Source organism: Vigna radiata, chromosome 11, assembly GCF_000741045.1.
Source record: "Vigna radiata var. radiata cultivar VC1973A chromosome 11, Vradiata_ver6, whole genome shotgun sequence".
Classification (NCBI taxonomy): domain Eukaryota; kingdom Viridiplantae; phylum Streptophyta; class Magnoliopsida; order Fabales; family Fabaceae; genus Vigna; species Vigna radiata.
The window spans coordinates 163,601-177,360 of record NC_028361.1 but is presented as its reverse complement, the minus strand read 5'-3'; the positions used below and the strand labels follow the sequence as shown (position 1 = coordinate 177,360).

Here is a 13,760-nt window from a genome sequence, read left to right as displayed (position 1 = left end):
GTCATGAGAAAAGAGGGGAAAATAGGCGTCGTCGTATATGTTTCTTTCTCATGTACACAGAGTGTTACGATTTACTTTATAGAAAAAAAGAGAAGATGTTGAGTGCAAGTTATCTATTACAGTTTAAGTTTAAAAAAAAAATAATGACATTTTAACAATTGACAACTTTTTTTAATCACTGTATATACTTCTATATAAATGTGAATTTAAATATTTTCACCCGTAATCATTATAGTTTATAAAAATATACGCCATGGATCTTAATGTGAGATTTATCTACATTCCATTAAAGGGATCCTTCTCTACGCCATGGACGATGCAAAACAGCTTTCCACTCCGAGAAGTGAGTGTGTGGATCTAGACAGGGGCATGAACCTCCGTGAACCTCCCGTGGCTTGGCTTCGGGATATTTGGAAATTCTGAAAACGACTACTTGAGGATAACACGGAGTGCGTGTGTTGTTTTTCGACGTTGCTGACGGTCTAAACCCTTTGAAGAGATGGAAGGTGGTTATTCGCGGAGAGCCAATGAGGTTTGAGAGAATTGGGGATTGGGATATTGTAGCCCTTACTTTTTGGCATGATCCCTTTTATCGGTAGCAATTGAAGAGAAACTTATATGCAACAGCGTTGGATATGGAGCCTCACAATTGACAAACCTTTGCTAAATAAACCCGTGACTAAATAAATGTATGGAATAAAGACTACTTAAAGCAAAAATATAAGAAACAAAACAAAAACAGGGTTTCTGATAACAAGTAAAGCTGGGATAGGGTTATAAAGTGATGTACAAGCCAGTATGGCGGTGGAGGGTATATTCCTGAATAAAGATAGAGTTTGTGGTTATGAGGGAGAAAAACATGACAAGAAGAAAATATGGTGGTAGAAAGAGCAGAGCAGAGTAGCAGTGAGTAAGCAGTGGACATGAATTAGGAGAAGAGAAATAGTTACCAGGAGTGTAACCTGTAGGCGGTGGATAAGTTGAAGCAGGCGGATAGGAATGTGGAGGAGGATACGAGGAGGGTGGATAGGGAGATGATGCAGGGTAGGAGTGTTGTGGATAGGGAGATGAATGTGAGGGATGGGGTGGGTAAGCTGTGGGAGGNGGTGGGTATGAGGCTGTGGATGCTACCGGTGGGTATGAGGCTGTGGATGCCACCGGTGGGTGTGATCCAGTTGTATGGTGGTAAGGAGTTGCAGAGGGATGTGGTGGATAGGAGGAAGTAGAATGAGGAGGTGGTGGGTAGGAGGATGCTAGAGAAGGATTAGGATAAGAAGGGAATGGAGGAGTTGATTTTGACATATAGGGAGGTGCAGATGGAGCGTGGCCGGAGCCTGATTTATGCTGCAATAATAATAACCTCATATAAACACTAGAGTCCACACACACTAATGACCTAATTCTGAAAAACTAATGAAAAGGTAGTGACATACCTTTTGATTTGCAATTTCATAATGCGGAATGACTTTGACTTTGCCAGAGTATCTGCGCAAGGAAATGTCAATCAAAGTTGGGAAAAGAGAGGACGCGTGGAATGAGGTGCGCTGCCAGATTTGGTCTAAAGTGGCCAAGCAGAGTCGTCGAAGCCTTGAGAGAGAACCTTGTGCCAGCTGAATCCCGAAGAAGGAAGAAAGAGGGATGAGATGTGAGGAGAGGAGAACGGAGGAAACTCTATACGAGGGGATATCAGATTTAGAGAATAAGATAGAAGGTAGGATATCAAGAGAGAAAATAGAGATTGAAAATGAGTTTTTTGTGCTGCACTTGGAATGAATGAAATGGATGTTATATTTATAGACATAAAAAAAAAGGACCGTTGCAAAATTTCAATACCGTTGGAATGAACGTTGCATTATGACCGTTGGAATGAACGTTGCAAAAGTTTAAATTTTATAGACGTTGGAGAACTTTCTATTGCAATAAAATAATAATATTTTACAAGATAGAGGTCAGAAAATGATACATTGCTTATTGAGCTCAATACACTGAAACACTCAGAAGTAGGATCCCTTTTAGAATCTGAAGGTGATGTGAATGGGCCACTGAAGGAGAGGAGGAAACAAAATGACTTGATCTGGATAGGAGGCAAAATGCTCCCTTTTGAACTGAACATCTCCAACGGAATAGCTGACCTTGACAGTAGCAGTATCCAAGTCCAGCTCCCTCTGGTAAGTTTGTTGAGCGCCGGTGAGATGTGAATAATCGAAGTCCAATTTGATATCGGCGAGAAGTTGGTAGGCCTGGGCATCATAATTCACACGAGAATGAGGGGCAAATCTGAAAGGGAAATGGGAAAGAAAAGGGTGTTACATACCTCGGATGGATTTGATCCTGTTAAGGCAGAAGCAGCAGCAGTGGCTTGTGGATATTGTTGACGGTTAACGAGGTTTCTAACCAGAGAAAGGGCTTGTGGAGCTTTAGAATTAGTGTAGTCCGCGGGTGTTCCGGTCCAGAGCGTGTCCTCTGAAGCAAAACAATAAAGCATACAAACATGCATTGATTGTGCAGTCTGAATGGCAATCGGTGAAGATGAGGATGAAGATGAAGACTACCGTTGAGGTGGATGGTTTCGGAATGGAGGCGGCCGCAGATCATGGCTCCGAGGCGTCCATTGCCAATGGGAAGCGCATCAGTCCAGTGCTTCCCACCTTCTTCTCCGAACCTAATCTTCAAGTCCGAACTTCTACGCGCTTCCGCTTCCATCGCAGCCACCCTTCAACCGTTACTCCCACCCAGAGTCACCGATAAAGTAAGCAAAGTAGAACGCCAAGTATGCCCGCGAGAACTTTGTCAATTACCGTGAATCGATCCTTCTGAAGTCTCTCACCTCTGTCAACGCACCTACGATCACTCTCTCTGGGTTCTTCACAAGGTTCCTTTATTCCCTTTTCCTGCAATATATATACTGTTTTCATTGATTCCGCATCTAATTTTCTCTACTCATTTCCATGGCAGTATTTCATTGATAAATCTGTTGCGGATAAGCTGAAAGGGTTATGCTGCAGTTGATGTTTCCATGCAATGCCACCCAAGTGTTTGTTTTTATTTCTCACTCAAAGTCCCATGGGCAACACACAGTTTAGATGCGGTAGCTGCTGCATGTTTAAATTATGAATACTCTGAACCCCCTCGTCTGGTAAGCTCTTTATTATCTTTATCGTATCTGTACTCGTGCAATCTCTTCTTTTTCATTCACTATGTCATGCCTTTTCTAGTACTAAACTGTTTACAATTGCATTTATCTTCGTTTCTTCCGCAGCATGTTATTTAATCTATTATGACGACAAAAAAGGTTTAAATAGAGTGTTTGGCAAATGCAAACTGATTTTCAGCTTATTGTTCTTTTGCTAATGATTTCACATGACAACTGGCTCTAGCTGTTTGTGTCCTGGGAGGGAAGAACTCTAGAAGACCTTGCACTCAACTTACTGCTCAAATTTTTTGCATTGGTTTTGTTATAATGGAAAAAATATAAGTATTTAAGAACCCATGAAACGATGAAGGCCTTTTTCCTCTGTGAAGCAATATACTGTTTCCTGCACCAGTGTTCAATTACAGATTTTTTATGCCCTTTTAGAAGAAGTATCAGGAATTGTAAACAACACATCTAATGAAAATTCCAGGATTTTTTTTTAATTTTATCATTAGATAAACTTTAATTGTTCGTATACTCAAGACTTGACAGATAGAAAAATCCTAGTGGTATCTTCGTAAAAGAAAGTGGTAAACATTATTATTTATTATTCTTCTATCAAATACCGTTTCATCTGTTATAATCATTACAAAGCTTGAACTTAACTAAAATGGAATTAGTGGGATTATTTGCCTTGTGCTTTACTCCTGTGCCAATATGATTGATGGTTGTTTGGATATATGAGGCATGAACTAGATATTAGGCTGATACTTGAACGAAATTGTTTTTAGGTGCATAGATTAGACAGAGACTGTTCTGGCCTACTGGTGATGGGAAGAACACAGACAAGTACTACAGTTCTGCATTCCATCTTTCGGGAGAAAACATCTAGGGCATGTCCATTTCATTGCTTTTCTTGATTTTTAGCTGTTTGATCTTAAATAGATTGGCGAAGAGAAGAGAATACTACAAAGAAGGTATTGGGCACTTGTCCTTGGATGTCCTAGACGTTCAAAGGGGTTGGTCACTGCTTCACTGGGTAAGGTTGTATCCATATTGTTGCTTGTTAACTGTTTACTAGAATATCAGTTGGTCAATCTTACTCCTGGAATGTTATGCTTTGTGCATGCTTCATCCATTTCGTATCAGAATGGTCAAACTTATAAAACGTTTACTTACGTAGTGTGCATAAATAAAAAGAATGCTTTGCACTGAACTGCAACCAGTAGTATAATCGATTGTATCTTTCATGAGAAAAGAGGGGAAAATAGTCATCGTATATGTTTCTTTCCCATGTACAGTGTTACGATTTACTTTATAGAAAAAAGAGAAAATGTTGAGTGCAAGTTTCTCTCCACTTCATATCTATTATGGTTCAGTTTAAGTTTTTAAAAAATATACGAACCAGTAATTTTAATCGTCGATGTATAATAAATAACTAACATTTATGAAAAGTGTTATCACTGTATATATATATATATATATATATATATATATATATATATATATATATATATATATATATATATATATATATATATATATATATATATCTTCTATATAATTATTACAGTCAAAATGTATAATGAATTTTAAATTTAAATATTTTAGCAACGCAGTTTTGCGACTCGGATTACTTGATATGTAAGGCAGATGCAATCACCCGTGAACTGCAGGACAACCGATACATGATGTATTTCTTATTCATACATAATTATTTCAGTGATGATTACAGTTTATAAAAATAATATTTCTAATCTCCACGAAATAATTACTGATATTTCCGTTGGCATATCATATAATATTATTTTTCTTCTGTAAACATGCTAGAAAACTACCAAAAGAACATTGTTAGTGGCTTCACAACATTAACAAAATGGATCTTAATGTGAGATTTATCTAGTAGCTATTTCTTCATTTACATTCATACTTATCTTTTATGCCTTCATAAATATAAAATTTCTTATTTACCTTTTTTTTTCAATTATGAAATTCAGAAATTTTTTATTTTTTTAAAACAAATTTTAAGATTGGTCTCCCTCCCCATTGATCTGCCCTTTTGTCAGCATGCCATCCATTTCCCTTGTGCCTCTTCCGTGGAATGTTTTTCTTTCATGGTCTGTTTTTCAAGTTCTATTGAAAGAAAAACATTCCATTAAAGAAGGGATCCTTCTCTACGCCATGGACGATGCAAAACAGCAACCAAAAAAAGTTAAAACCTTGAGGTTCAAGCTTTCCACTCCGAGAAGTGAGTGGGATATTTGGAAATTCTGGAAACGACTACTTGAGGATAACACGGAGTGCGTGTGGTTTTCGACGTTGCTGACGGTCTAAGCCTTTTGGAAGAGATGGAAGGTGGTGATTCGCGGAGAGCCAATGCCGGCGGCACTTGCCATTGTCAGTTACGAAGGTCATTGGAAATGGGGTTTGAGAGAATTGGGGATTGGGCTATTATAGCCCTTACTTTTTGGCATGATCCCATTTATCGGTAGCAATTGAAGAGAAACTTATATGCAACAGCGTTGGATATGGAGCATCACAATTGACAAACCTTGGCTAGAGTTTTATATATGATAAACCCGTGACAAAATAAATGTATGGAATAAATATAAGAAACAAAACAAAAACAAGGTTTCTGATAACAAGTAAAGCTGGGATAGGGTTACAAAGTGATGTACAAGCCACGTTACGTTGCATCCTTGGTTGCAAATGTAGAAGATCCTCGTCAGTATGGCGGTGGAGGGTATATTCCTGAATAAAGATCGAGTTTGTAGTTATGAGGGAGAAAAACATGACAAGAAGAAAATATGGTGGTAGAAAGAGCAGAGTAGCAGTGAGTAAGCAGTGGACATGAATTAGGAGAAGAGAAATAGTTACCAGGAGTGTAACCAGTAGGCGGTGGATACGAAGATGGTGGATAAGTTGAAGCAGGCGGATAGGAATGTGGAGGAGGATACGAGGAGGGTGGATAGGGAGATGATGCAGGGTAGGAGTGTTGTGGATAGGGAGATGAATGTGAGGGATGGGGTGGGTAAGCTGTGGGAGGCGGTGGGTATGAGGCTGTGGATGCTACCGGTGGGTATGAGTCTGTGGATGCTACCGGTGGGTATGAGGCTGTGGATGCCACCGGTGGGTATGATCCAGTTGTATGGTGGTAAGGAGTTGCAGAGGGATGTGGTGGATAGGAGGAAGTAGAATAAGGAGGTGGTGGGTAGGAGGATGCTAGAGAAGGATTAGAATAAGAAGGGAATGGAGGAGTTGATGTTGACATATAGGGAGGTGCAGATGGAGCGTGGCCGGAGCCTGATTTATGCTGCAATAATAATAACCCCATATAAACACTACAGTCCACACACACTAATGACCTAATTCTGAAAAACTAATGAAAAGGTAGTGACATACCTTTTGATTTGCAATTGCATAGTGCAGAATGACTTTGACTTCGCCAGAATATCTGCGAAAGGAAATGTCAAAGTTGGGAAAAGAGAAGACGCGTGGAATGAGGTGCGCGTGGTGTTACCTGCCAGATTTGGTCTGAAGTGGCCAAGCAGAGTCGTCGAAGCCTTGAGAGAGAACCTTGTGCAGCTGAATCCTGAAGAAGGAAGAAAGAGGGATGAGATGTGAGGAGAGGAGAGGAGAGGAGAACGGAGGAGAGAGAAGAGGAAAACAGACTTTCCGCTTCCGATGAAATCGTCGAAGGTGAGAGTGTTGCTGTTCCAAACAAGGACGTTGATCTCCCGAAGGCCTTCGATGAGGGGAAAAACGAACTTCTCCTGAAAGACGGGGTTCTTACCGCCGTCTGCAACGGAGGAGGAGGAAGAAGAGTTGAAGTGAGAGAAAGAAGGAAAGAGAAGGAAGAAAGGAAATGAAAAGGCGAGGAAGGTGACCGGTGCAGGTTCTGGTGCGGAACTTGGTGCTGCCATACTCAATGCAAACGTACGGATCTTGCCGTGAAATCCATTCTGTGTCCTTCAGCTTGGAGCACGACACCACTGCCATTCTTAATTCTCAATAACGCTCTGTTAATTCAACGGAATCGATTTGATGGAAAGGATGTGCTTACCCGTAACCTCGAGAGGCTGCCCCTGGATGCCCGAAATCGACATGCGGAAGATGCAGTTCCAATTGCAAAATCAAACACAAACTGTTCAATTCAACGCTTCCTGAAAACCCTTCTCTTTTCACTCTCAAATTTTATATTTATATATCTTATACTATTCCATATCTTTGAATGCAACGCCTTTTGCACGATCTCTCAGGGCAAGAGAAGTTTTCTTAAATATTTAAATAAAAAAATATATTTTTTATCATGCAAGAAAATCTTTTATTATATTTTTTATTTACTTTCATTTTCACTAGGGTAAATTTTCTTTTTTAATAATTAATTTTATGATACTTATAGGTGTTTCTGATGTTTCCGTTAGTGTCTTAATTTAGGCTTGAATGACTGATATAATATTTTTTAATCATTATGCTATATTCCAATTATTGAATACTGTATCCACTTTTCTTTTCTTTTTTATAAACTTTCCTTTAAGACGTAATTGAAGATAAACAGTAGAATGCATGAATTAATATGAAAAATATAATGATTAAAAATTAAAAAGATGAAACTAAAATTAGTAATATTTCAAAACATATAAAACATCTATTTATTTTATTTTATATCTGTTTGTTATTTAGTAGATAATTTTATCACGCGTTTTGAATTAATAGCCAGTCTAACCAATTTCGTTTGCCAACTTTCAATTATTTGAAAGAGCGTCTTCATAAACATGTCTGAAGAAGAAAATTTGAAATTATTTAATTTAAAGTATGCGTTAGAAAAACAGAAAAAGAAAAATCTTACAAATTACCTCATACAAAGGCTAATTTTAATTTATTAAAAAAATCATTTTCTTTTAATGCTCTTCTCTGTTATAAGAACCATGAAGAAGTTCCCTGAAATAAATCACAAGCTACTTTATTCAGCTTTTATTTAATTTTGAACTTTGGGCAAACTTTTTCGATTAATGATGTCATAGCTTTGAAGTTTAGCTTTTAGAAAAACAAAATGGAGGGAAATGGAAAGAGGAAACAGTTTTTCCGTTTTGTTTTCACCTTGTATTTATGGTAGGTAAATGAACTGCTGTCGAAATCAAATTCTTCTTCTTTTGAGTTGACCAACGGAGGAGACACCTGTAAAATGTAAAAAAGAGTTTCATCCAAGGCCTAAAACCTCGTTCATAAATTAGTTGCATGATGCATTTATTTATCTTAGTGATTAGTTTTATATATGCACAAGTTTTTTAACACTTCCATTCAATAGTTTCAACCTCACTTTTTTTTGTCAGAAAAAAATGATATTCTGATACACCTATGCTTATTTAATACGATTTTAATAATAAAAGAATGAAAAATAATATATCAAAATGAATGTAGAAGTTTCAAAGTATATTTTTTCTTTTTGTTATCCCTTTCTTTCTGATGGATGTTTAACTGTTGTTATTTTATTTTATTTTTCTTTTCTTTCCTTTCCTTTCGTTCGGATTGTATGATATACTGATTTTAGAGGAATGAATGAAGAGGTAATAATAGATATACTGATTTTAAGGACATACGTAGGAAGGCGAATAATATTTTTATTTGGTTAATAAGATTAGTATATAAATGGTGGACTATGCATTACTTGTCCAGATTTTTGTTTAAGTTCATCTTAGGAATTTGTCATACATNTCTTCAATGTATTTAATAAAGGAAAAAGTCTTTTTAATAATTGTTTTTTTGTCAATTTCTTCATAATAAGTTAAGTAATAGCTTGTTATTGATCCGTATTGAAAAGGACGAATAAAATAGTGATATAATTTATTTTGTTAAGAATCATTCTTCTTATTTGACATAATTGTTGATATTCATACCATCGTTACATAATTTGCGCAGAACTGAAATCGCTTTTAAATGGTTGTATTAATCGTTTTTCCAGTACCCCATGGTTCTATCGTATTACTGTCATTTTACTTCATTTTATGACTGTCCATGGAGAATTTATCTTCTTCACAATGTAGCATGGTTACACTGACATAGGTATATGAACAAACATGTACCGCAAATTTAGGATGCAAATCATTATGCGGAAATGTTTATGGGTACCGCACTTATGGTAAATTTTGTGCGTATTGTGATCAAGTGAATCAAATGTCTCTTCATACTTTGGAATAGATTGTCTTACTATCTGCCTAATACTGTGTTTCTTCTAATGGATGGAAGATCTTCGTAAGGAGATGAGAGGAGAAAAGCAGCTCGCACAAAGTGTAATTACACAAGTGTCTCTTCTTTTTTTGAATGAAACACTATGCTTGAAGGTATTTACATTGTGCATGGCAGAGTTGCAGGTTCCTTCGCATGGATCTGGGCACACAGTTAAGATTATGTGCCTTTTTGACCAAGGAGGTAGTTGAACCACATTGAAAACACCGTTACGCATTGATTAGGACACTTAAATAAAAATTAAAATACGGTTACAAAAGCATATATTTAATACTTCTTGTTTAACAAATTGCAACCTCTAATTTTTCTCCTTAAAAGTTCAAATTGTTTGATAGGCAATGGTTTTGTAAACTTGTCAGCCAATTCATATTCAGATTTGTAGTAAAGTTCAATTCTTCACTCATCTACCTCAAGAAACAGAGTTTCAGGTTGATGGTGAAATGTTTAGTTTCATGACAACTCAACGACCATTTTCCTCTCTGATCTCGTCTTTTTCATGAGTCTCTCTTTCTATTTTAGCACACAAAGAAAAGACTAGAGGAAGAGCAGACTGAGAATGATAACTAGGGCAATGATATTTTCACAACCAATAAATCTTTTTCCTAAATCTTTACACGGGTATCCTACAATCATTAATTTATCTTTGATCTCCTTTTTCTTTACATACACAAAGGTTTATCTTTATGTTTTTAATGAGATCATACTGTGAAATGGTTGTTGGAGCTGCTAAAATATCATATCTTAATAAATAATGCGCACATGTAGGTGGTGCCCATCTTTAATCACGTATAGACAGGGTGTGTAATGAGTAGTGCCGACGATTGGGAGTTCGGAAATGTCGTAAGACGGCCCTTATTTAATTCACGGGCACACCAACTTAATATCTCTACGTCAATCTACTTCTCTATGGTTGTCATTGCATACTTTCGAGGCCAACCAAACCAAAATCTCCGCCTGACACTTCTTTCTCCTCATCATCCACGCTGCATGCTAAAAGATTTTTGCTTTTATATAATATATATACACACACAGACACATGCATATACCGTAGGACTCCGTCAAGACACAAATTAAAGATGTCCACCATGAACTTCTTCCTATCTGCTTTATTGCTTCACTCTTTCATGGCTACTGTGTTGGGAAAAGAAGCATCGCATATTATCATGCACAATGGCGGAGGCTATCCTTATGCTTCTCCCCCTCCTCCGATGTGTCCCCCGCCTCCACCCCCACCTCCTCCCCCGAAGTGTCAGACAAGGTTGGAGAATGGCCGCCGAACTCTGGTGGGCTTCACTGGTTCAGTGGACCGAAACAAATACATCGGTGACTGGAGGGGTGATGACCCTTGCAAATTCAACGGGATACGATGTGCAGAATATCCAGACCCGGAAAAGCAGCGAGCAATTGCGGGAATAGACCTGAACGGAGCTGGGCTGTCTGGGAAAAACCGCACACCTCTGCTCCTGTCGGGGCTCTTGGACAAGATACCAGAGCTGACGTTCTTCCACGTGAACTCCAACAACTTCACCGGTGCCATCCCAAGTGAAATAACCCAGTACAAATATTTCTTCGAGTTGGACCTAAGTAACAACAAGCTGAAGGGCGAGTTTCCAAAGGAAGTTCTCCAGTCCTCGCAGCTGGTTTTCCTTGACCTCAGGTTCAACCTTCTCTACGGCCCCATACCTCCGCAGCTCTTCTACCTCAAATATCTCGATGTCATTTTCATCAACAACAATCAATTCACTGGCAGTCTCCCCGATGCCTTTGCCTCCACCCCGGCAAGGTACCTCACTTTTGCCAACAACCAACTCACCGGTCCAATCCCCCCCTCCGTCGGAGCTTCCAAAAACCTCGTCGAAGTCCTCTTCTTGGGCAACCACTTCCAGGGATGCTTGCCCTACCAGATTGGCCTCCTCCGCAAGGCCACCGTCTTTGACGTCAGCAAAAACAATTTGACCGGTCCCATCCCACGCTCCTTCGGCTGCCTGGAGAGCATCCGGTACCTCAACTTGGAGTGCAACCAGTTCTACGGTGAAGTTCCGGAAACGGTGTGTCAGCTCCCAGGGCTCCGCGACAGAGGCAACTTCTCATTATCGAACAACTATTTCACTCAGGTTGGCCCTGCATGCAGGAAGCTGATCGAGTGCAATGTGCTGGACGTGAGCAACAACTGCATCCTTGGCCTTCCCAATCAAAGGCCCCATGGCGAATGCTCCCACTTCTTCTCCAACCTCAAGCCCTGCCCCAATCCAAAGTCTCTCAATTACGTACCCTGCAAAAAGTACGATCCCAGCAGCCACACCCACACCACCACCTCCACTCCTCCTGCTCCTCTCTCTTACAACTCTCTCGATCCCCGTCTTCATCGCTAGCTTACCATCGCACCTACTACAACTGCATGCTTTACTAGGCATCAACTGTATCTATCTATGTATCATTACCTATGTCTCTCTGTTTCTCATCTCTATTCACTAATGAATAAGCAGTTTGTTTGTTTGTCTGTACACGAAGCTCTCCATCCTTTAACCGTTTTTATCATATTAATTATTTTAAAGCTAATGACATACTTTTAAATTTTGTTACTTATTTGTCTGTATATGAAAAATATCATTTATCTTAATACATACATTACTTTAATTACACTTTGACTTTTCCTTATAAGGCTTTGTAGTTGAAAATCATAAAGGAGAGTTCTTTTCCTGTATCCCCTATTTCTTCCTCCACCCCAAATATTTATAACCTTGAAAGACGTTTTTTTAAGAGATTTTTTGTATATTTCAACAGGAGTTTTCTTCTTTAATAGCATTCTTCTTCAACGAATTGGTGAAATCATATTAAAATTATCTTTCAATAAAAAACTGTTGAAATGACTCTATCACTCTTATATTACATTTTAATTATATTTTTCAATTAATGATATTATGAATACACAATTGTTATTTTTATTAACTATTATAATTATTAATTTATTAGCAATATTATTATATAAATCTATTTTATTGTTATTATTAATGATAATTTTTATTTAAAATTATTATTATTATTTACTATTAGTAATAGTTTTTTATTATTATTAATGCTCTTATTTGTTATAATTATTATACAAAATTAACTATGCATATAATATAATTATAATCTATTGTATGTTTACGTATAATATGTTATGATCTATAACATATCTTCATATGACATAAACACATTATCTAATTAGAAGATTGATAATGTCAATAAACAAAAGTTCGTGTCAAGTAAACTAGAAAGGAAAAAGAAAATGTGCTAAAAAGAATGGCAACATTCAAGTAGATTAGGTAAGTTTGCATGTAACAAAACCTTGTGACTTACTGTGTTGAGACAATGAGAAACAAAAGTTAAATTTATTCATAATATGAAACCTGGGTTTCAGATTCTTTATTTAGAGATATAAAACACAAAAAGCAAAGTCGACTGCAAATCCATCTTCACCTTACGTCATAAAAAAGCAGATTCAAAACCTCCTTTCATCGTTTTGTCTACTCATTTGATACAGACATAACGTTAAGGTCACACTACTTAGGTTCTATGAAATGATGACATACTAGAGCCATTCAGATGATTTTGGGCAATTTTGAAGGCCTGCGATCGACTGAAGGCGTTGTATCAGATCAGTGAGGGAACAGGAAGATGATCCGTTGCGTTCCACGGCAGTTCTTGCCATCTCTGACAGTTTGTGTGCTCTGTTTCTGATAGTCTCTGCTTCTTCCTCTACCATTATTCTTTTCAGTGCCTTCTCAAGCGCCTCACCGCCAACACTGTCTCCCACAATTCTAGTCCATTTTTTAACACCAACAGGGACCCCAATTTCAAGAATCTCCGTCACTAACTTCTCATTGTAGAACTGTTCAGCAGAAACGGGCCAAGTGACCATGGGCACCCCAGCGGACACAGCTTCTAGCGTCGAATTCCATCCACAGTGTGTCACAAAGGCTCCCACCGCTGGATGGTCAAGAATCAGAAGTTGAGGTGCCCATCCCCAAATAATCATTCCTCTTCCTTCTGTTCTTCTCTCAAACCCCTCCGGAAGCCATTCCTTGTCACTTCTCCTCACAACCCATATAAATTTTTGTCCCGAATCCTCAAGTCCCCTCGCTATTTCTCTCAACTGACTTTCACTGAAGTTAGCTATGCTTCCAAAACAAACGTAAACCACTGTGTTGGCTTTCTTCGAATCCAGCCACTTCAAAATGTCCCCTTCGTCAACCGAGGCTTCCTTCCCTCGCTTGCCTCTGTCTTGCTGTTGGTTGCAGAGAGAAAGAGGACCTACGAACCACGCTTTCCGTCCCCGTAGTTTTTCATAATAATCAGCGTACACCTGCTCCAGTTCGTAAAAGCTGTTAACAATAAC

At 38.2% G+C, this 13,760-nt stretch overlaps 4 protein-coding genes and 1 long non-coding RNA gene across 5 annotated transcripts; 2 read left to right on the top strand and 3 right to left on the bottom strand.

The window, feature by feature from the left end:
• Positions 1 to 188: 188 nt before the first annotated feature.
• LOC106777523 (alpha-L-fucosidase 2-like) lies at positions 189 to 2,737 on the bottom strand. The gene is made up of 4 exons (XM_014665102.2): positions 2,553 to 2,737; positions 2,315 to 2,463; positions 1,434 to 2,240; positions 189 to 1,344 (listed from the first exon to the last, which is right to left on the bottom strand). Exons 1-3 carry the CDS (start codon positions 2,701 to 2,703, stop codon positions 2,013 to 2,015), a joined length of 528 nt encoding a protein of 175 aa, XP_014520588.1. The 5' UTR covers positions 2,704 to 2,737; the 3' UTR covers positions 189 to 1,344; positions 1,434 to 2,012.
• Positions 2,731 to 4,499, top strand: LOC106777524. Its single transcript, XR_001376963.2, has 3 exons — positions 2,731 to 2,872; positions 2,956 to 3,136; positions 3,925 to 4,499. It is a non-coding gene; the product is annotated as an uncharacterized LOC106777524 (long non-coding RNA).
• Positions 4,500 to 5,675: 1,176 nt separating this feature from the next.
• On the bottom strand, positions 5,676 to 7,370 carry LOC106777522 (pollen-specific leucine-rich repeat extensin-like protein 3). The gene is made up of 7 exons (XM_014665100.2): positions 7,197 to 7,370; positions 7,021 to 7,125; positions 6,806 to 6,932; positions 6,654 to 6,725; positions 6,536 to 6,587; positions 6,011 to 6,446; positions 5,676 to 5,884 (listed from the first exon to the last, which is right to left on the bottom strand). Exons 1-7 carry the CDS (start codon positions 7,237 to 7,239, stop codon positions 5,859 to 5,861), a joined length of 861 nt encoding a protein of 286 aa, XP_014520586.1. The 5' UTR covers positions 7,240 to 7,370; the 3' UTR covers positions 5,676 to 5,858.
• A 2,855-nt stretch (positions 7,371 to 10,225) lies between these two features.
• On the top strand, positions 10,226 to 11,881 carry LOC106777083 (uncharacterized protein At4g06744). The gene has a single exon (XM_014664602.2). The coding sequence runs from the start codon at positions 10,456 to 10,458 to the stop codon at positions 11,749 to 11,751; it is 1,296 nt and encodes a 431-aa protein (XP_014520088.1). The 5' UTR covers positions 10,226 to 10,455; the 3' UTR covers positions 11,752 to 11,881.
• A 939-nt stretch (positions 11,882 to 12,820) lies between these two features.
• LOC106776553 (scopoletin glucosyltransferase-like) lies at positions 12,821 to 13,757 on the bottom strand (the record flags this gene model as incomplete). The annotated part of the gene is made up of 1 exon (XM_014664034.2): positions 12,821 to 13,757. A coding segment is annotated over one exon (804 nt), but the record flags the coding sequence as incomplete, so codon positions are not given.
• Positions 13,758 to 13,760: the final 3 nt, after the last annotated feature.

Bases quoted from the DNA above. Each gene is read 5' to 3' on its own strand.
- LOC106777522 (XM_014665100.2), bottom strand. From the start codon at position 7,239: ATGTCGATTTCGGGCATCCAGGGGCAGCCTCTCGAGGTTACGG. The intron at 6,588-6,653 runs GTAACACCACGC...TTCCTTTCGCAG, and splicing joins CTTCAGACCAAATCTGGCAG to ATATTCTGGCGAAGTCAAAG. The intron at 6,447-6,535 runs GTATGTCACTAC...TTATTATTGCAG, and splicing joins ATGCAATTGCAAATCAAAAG to CATAAATCAGGCTCCGGCCA.
- LOC106777083 (XM_014664602.2), top strand. From the start codon at position 10,456: ATGTCCACCATGAACTTCTTCCTATCTGCTTTATTGCTTCACTCTTTC.
- LOC106777523 (XM_014665102.2), bottom strand. From the start codon at position 2,703: ATGGAAGCGGAAGCGCGTAGAAGTTCGGACTTGAAGATTAGGTTCGGA. The intron at 2,464-2,552 runs GTAGTCTTCATC...GTTTTGCTTCAG, and splicing joins CGAAACCATCCACCTCAACG to AGGACACGCTCTGGACCGGA. The intron at 2,241-2,314 runs GTATGTAACACC...TATGATGCCCAG, and splicing joins CAGGATCAAATCCATCCGAG to GCCTACCAACTTCTCGCCGA.